The sequence below is a fragment of the Acinonyx jubatus genome, chromosome B2 (assembly GCF_027475565.1).
Source record: "Acinonyx jubatus isolate Ajub_Pintada_27869175 chromosome B2, VMU_Ajub_asm_v1.0, whole genome shotgun sequence".
NCBI classification, from domain to species: Eukaryota; Metazoa; Chordata; class Mammalia; order Carnivora; family Felidae; genus Acinonyx; species Acinonyx jubatus.
The window spans coordinates 149013338-149019580 of NC_069385.1; the positions used below are offsets into that span (position 1 = coordinate 149013338).

General features: G+C 36.7%; 1 protein-coding gene across 1 annotated transcript; it reads right to left on the reverse strand.

The window, feature by feature from the left end:
- Positions 1–1900: 1900 nt before the first annotated feature.
- Positions 1901–5050, reverse strand: LOC106978620 (olfactory receptor 2W1-like). Its single transcript, XM_015076315.3, has one exon. The coding sequence runs from the start codon at positions 3740–3742 to the stop codon at positions 2795–2797; it is 948 nt and encodes a 315-aa protein (XP_014931801.3). The 5' UTR covers positions 3743–5050; the 3' UTR covers positions 1901–2794.
- Between the last annotated feature and the right edge of the window lie 1193 nt (positions 5051–6243).

Consider the following 6243-nt stretch of genomic DNA (forward strand, 5'->3'; position numbering starts at 1 on the left):
TGAAGAGACTTTTTTCCATTGGATATTCTTTCCTGCTTTGTTAAAGATGACTTAACATATAGTTGTGGGTCAATTTCTGGGTTTTCTATTCTATTCCATTGATCTATGTGTCTGTTTTTGTGACAGTTACCATACTGTCTTAATGGCTACAGCTTTGTAGTATAGCTTGCAATCTGGAATTGTGACACCTCCAGTTTTTTCTTTTTCAGGACTGCTTTGACTATTCAGGGTCTTTTGTAGTTCTATACAAATTTTAGAATTTTTTGTGCTAGCTCTATGAAGAATGCTAATGGTATTTTGATAGGGATTGCATTGAATGTGTAGATTGCTTTTCATAGTATAGACATTTTAATGACGCTTGTTCTTCCAATCCATGAGCATGGATTTTTTTTTCCATTTCTTTGCATCCTCTTCAATTTCTTTCATAAACTTTCTATAGTTTTCAGAGTATAGATCTTTTAACTCCTTAGGTTTATTCCTAAATATCTTATTGTTTTTGGTGCAATTGTAAATGTGATTGATTCCTTCATTTCTTTTTCTGATGCCTCATTATTGGTGTATAGAAATGCAACCAATTTCTGTACATTGATTTTATACCCTGTGACTTTGCTGAATTCATGTAGTAGCTGTAGCAATTTTTTGGTGGATTCTTTCTGGTTTTCTACATAGAGTATAGTGTTATCTGCAAATATTTTTTTCTAATTGAAGTATAGTGAACACATGAAGTATGGTGAACACAATATAGTCTTTCAATAACTCTATATGCTATGCTACATTCACCACAAGTGTAGGTACCATCTTTCACTACACAACACTATTATGATACCCCTGACTGTATTCTTGTGCCGTATCTTTTATTCTTGTGACTTATTCATTGTATTCCTGGAAGCCTGTATATCCCACTCCCTTTCACTCATTTTGCTCATCCCCCACTCCTCTCTCTTCTGACAACAGTTTGTTCACTGTATTTATGGGTCTGTTTTGGCTTTTTTTTTTTTTGCTTTACTTTTTTACATTCAACATGTAAGTGAAATCATATGGTATTTATCTTTCTCTGTCTGATTTATTTCATTTAGCATAACCCTGAACTTAAGTATATTTTTATGTATTGTCCATTTGGATATGTGATTGTTGTGTTAGATTTTCCGTTTTTTTCTTTTTGATTTGTAGGAATTTTTTGTATAGTCTGGATGGAAATTCTTTCCTTGAGACAGCCAGCCAGCCAGATACACACACACACACACACACACACACACACACACACACACACGGAGTGGCTCTCTTAATGGACCTTTTCACAAAGGTATGGTCTTAATTTTACTATATTTCAATTTAGTCAAATTTTTCTATTATGGTTAAAAGTTTCTGTCTTATTTAATAGATCTTTTCCTATTCAAAATTCATGAATAATATCATTAAAATCCATCTTGTTTTACTTATGTCTATAATCAAGTTGAAATTGATTTTTATGTATAAGTTTAAGTATCTTTTCTCCCACAAGGACGTCAGTTGATCTGGAGCCACGTATTGAAAGACTGTCCTCTCCCTCCTGCACTACAGGGCACAAGAGTCATTAATTGGTTGGCTGTCTATGTGTTGGAGCTCCTTCTGGACTCCATACTATCCTATTGGTCGAGTTGTTTAGCCTCCTCCTCAAATATGTTAGATGGAAACTTAATTATCATCAAGATACAGAACTTGTTTATATTCCAAGTTTGCTAAGAGCCTTTGTTTTCCAGTAAATGAATGTTGAAATGCTTTACTGAATCTATGGAAATAACTTTATTGTTTTTACTTTCATTTTGTTAATATTATGGATTACATTAACAGAATCATGTGGTGACTGATTTTCAATGTTACTCCAATCTTGCATAGTGGGAGTAAACCCACTTGACTGACATGTTAACCTTTATTTCTGGATTCGATTTCTTAATCTTTTGTTAGGGATTTTGCATCTATGTTCATGAAAGATATTGAAAAAAATTCCCTTCATTTTCTTTCTTTTTCCTTTTTTTTTATTTTGTAATATCCTTGTAACGTTTTGAAGTCAAGTTTATGCTGACCTTATAAAAAAGAGCTAATAAACACATTATTTATTTTTCCATGTATTGTTTACTTACTACAAATTAATGAAAAAGATTAATGTACCTTCTGTAATGAACTCAGAAATTTGAAATCAAGGATGGTTTGTTAGCAGTGTTATAATATCAAACTCTGCATCCAATTTATTCTCACATTTTATTTTGACAGGCTAAGTTTGAGAAAGTCCTGATTCAGGCAGAAAACAGCTACAAGTAGAAATATATTTTAGCCAGTTTACATAATATATTAAGATTCTTTTAAAGTAAATAGACATGGCAGGAACATTTAAGATCTGAACAGAAATGATTTTGTCTTCACACGAACAAATTGTAGAGTCAGTGTAAAAACTTATAGTTAGAACATTAACTTTTTTCTTTTTGTTAAAGTGTCATGATAATTTAAAGATATTTGATAAATTATAACTTGAGTCCAGTTTGGTAGAGTCTTTCCTCCTTCCCCTCACAGTACAATGCTTGGACTCCATAGAGCCTACTCTCTGGCTGCAGGTGGGGATGACTGATCAAAGGTGATAACTGGTGACTTTGAGAGACATACTTGGTTTAGAATCAACCCTTGGTAATTTGGGACATTGATGCTAAAATGTAGGTATAATTTTCACTTTTAGGTGATGAGTACTACTAAAATAATTTGGCAATGATTTGTATGTTACACAGGACCAATTTCTTAATTGGAAACTTCTCATAAAAAGATATTAGTGTCCTGTTGTTTCCAAGGAACGTTTTTCTTTTCCAATCAGCCTCTTCATGGCCCCCTTGAACTCCTTATTCCTTAGTGTGTAGATCAGGGGGTTCAAGCTGGGAGTAACAATGGAATAAAAGATACTGAGAAGTTTACCTTCATCCTGAGATGGACTGTTTCCTGGCTGGATGTACATGTAGATAACAGTCCCATAGAAGATGGACACCACAATGAGGTGGGAGGAACAGGTCCCAAATGCTTTCTGTCTCCCTGCTGCAGATTTGATCTTCAACACAGCTACAGCAATGAAGCCATAAGAAACCAGAATGAGAAGGAGTGGTGTGAGGAAAATAAAAAAACATAATGCAAATAAGGTTTCCTCCATGGCTGTGGTGTCCACACATGCAATCTTCACCATTGCAGATATTTCACAAAAATAGTGATCCAAATGGTGGTTCCCACATCGGGGAAGACTCATGGCATAGGGTGAAAGTATCATGCAATTAGTAACACCAACTCCCCAGGTCATGGCCACCAGGGTTCGACTGAGTTGGGGGTTCATAATGGTCATGTAGTGCAGAGGCTTGCAGACAGCATTGAATCGGTCATAAGACATCACAGCCAGAAGCATACATTCGACTGTGCATAGTGTCACATCAGTGAAAAGTTGAAAGGCACAGCCACCAAAAGAGATTTTTTTGTCTTTGCCCCAGACATTGACCAACATCTGTGGGACTATATTTGTGATATAACAGAGATCCAAGATAGCCAAATTCCTAAGGAAGAAGTACATGGGGGTCTGGAGACGTTCATCCAGTAACGGCAGCAGGATGATGGCCATATTTCCCATCAAGGCAATGGTGTAGAAGAGAAAGACAACCCCAGAGATGATCATCTCCAGCTGTGGCTGCCCTGGGAATCCAAGGAGTATAAATCCACCAAAGTGGCTATTGTTGACCATTTTCCTATTTCTTAATATCAGCTGTGACAATAAAACATTAACATATTGGAAGCGAGTGTGTTTATAAACAATATTAGTGGAATTATAGCCGGCAAGAAATGTATCATATAATCAAATAACACATCAGTATTTACATCTCATTGAGTGTTTGTTCTGTTTATCCAATTAGGTCTAGAATTTATCCCAGGGTAACCTGTCTACTAGATCCATACTCTCAGTTTTCTGTCAGCTTCTATGCCATGGCTAAAACCTGCAAAATCTCATAGGAAAAGCCTGATGAAAGGCTGATGAAATCCAGTGGACTTCTCTTTATTAATCGGGGTGCTGGGAAGAGGGTTTGGAATTTGTGATCACTCATTGTCTCTTTCATTCAAGGGTTCATAGAAAACACAGGTTTCATACCTCTAATACCCCCTTTTCTAATACTTAAACTGCATGGGCTCAGTTTGGGTCTCCATTTTCACTCTGCTATGTAAATTTTCTGACTTTATACCTAAACTTTCTTAAGTTTATGTATTTATTTTTGAGAGACAGAGACAGCATGAGCAGGGGAGGGGCAGAGAGAGAGGGAGAGAGAAAGAATCCCAGGCAGGCTCCATGCTATCAGCACAGAGCTCTAAGCAGGGCTTGAGCACAAAACCATGAGATCATGACGTGAGCCAAAACCAAGAGTTGGACAGTTAACTGACTGAGCCACCCAGGTGACCAACTGACTTTAGATTTTAAAGTCAAACTTTTTTCTTTCATCTCAAAACTTGGGTTTCCAAATGCTATTTGCCCTTCCCCACATGGTCCCAGAACAGCATTCCTCCCACTTTCCCTTCAGATGCCATTTTTCATCTGAACTTTGTATCCACCATCCACCACTTCCTGTTTCCATCTCTTCATTTTACATTCAATCTCTGATATTCACTTGTGTCCTTCCTCTCATCCTACAAGAACTTCCATTCTATGACTCATACATATGAAATGTTAAAACACCTCAGGAGGGGGAGCTGTGTTACTTTAGTGTTCATATTTCATGACTCCCCTCAGGATCGGCACAGAGAAAACATCCATGAATATGTGAGATTTGTTAAAAGAAACTCTGCTGATCACATCTGACTCTTTCCTTTCATACCTAAAAAAAAAGTGGTGTCTTTGTAAAACCTCAAGCAGGAACTGTGGAAAACTATATAGGTTCCTCAAAAAAAATTGAAATTAAAATTAGCATACAATACAGTAATGTCTCTACTGAGCTATCCAATGAAAATGAACTCACTAACTAAAAGGGATACATGAACCCACATGTTTATTGCAGTATTATTTACAATAGCCGAGATATGGAAGCAACCTGTGTCCATCGACTGATGGATGGAGAAATGGTATGTGTGTATATACACATATACATACATATATATATACACACATACACATATAAATAGTACTCAGCGATCAAAAAGAAAATCTGGTCATTTGCAAAGAGGTAGATGGAGCTAGAGTTTATATCCTAAACAAAATAAGCCAGTGAAAGAAAAACACCACATGATTTCACACATATGTGAAATTTAAGAAACAAAACAAATGAACAAAGAAAAAAGGAAACAAAAACCAAGACTTTTAACTATAGAAAACAAACTGCTGATCAACAGAGGGAAGATGGGGGGTGGAGAAGATAGGTGAAATAGGTGATGGAGATTAAGAGTGTACTTATTGTGATGAACCTGGAGAAAGATAGAAAATTACTGAATCATTATATTGTACACCTGAACTAGCATAAAACTGTGAATTAATTATACTTTACCAAAGAAAAAAAAGGCTCAACCCAAATATTCAACTAAAACAGGTCTCTCCTGAGGTGGGTAGGAGGCTGGAGAAACAGATGATGGATGGGTATTAGGGAGGGCACTTGTGATGAGCACTGGGTGCTGTATAGGTTGAATTCACTAAATTGTAGACCTGAAACAAATATTACATGTAGGTTAACTGGAATTTAAATAAAATCTTAATAAAAAAAAAATAAATAAACAATGTCTCTCATGCACAGAAATGAATTCCTAGCTTCCAAACCAGTGGTCTTTTCCACGTTATTTTTCAACCTGAATTCTCAGTGGCAGGTTAGTGCCCCATGTCAGTGTTGCCCTTTGCCTTCCCAAAGACACCACCTAGCTGCCCTCCTGACCCCCCACCCACGGCACCCTCCCTGCTAGCTCTGTCCCCAGAGTGTTCTAACGGGCTCTCCTTTCTCCCCTTCCTCCTGTGTCACAAGGCTTCCCTTACCAATTTTTCATAGAAAACTAACAGCCTAGGTCTTCTGGCCCTCTCATCCTTTGCGCCTCAGCTTTAAAATTTTAGCTAATTTTTCGGCATTTGTACTGACTTTGATAACAGTAACTTCCCATACCACACGTACACAAAATTGAATTTATTACGTTACCTCGTAAAACAAATGTTAGCTCTTTCTTTCACAGACATGAACTTTTTATGTATATAGCGGTGTTATAAACTACTTCCTAGGGTCT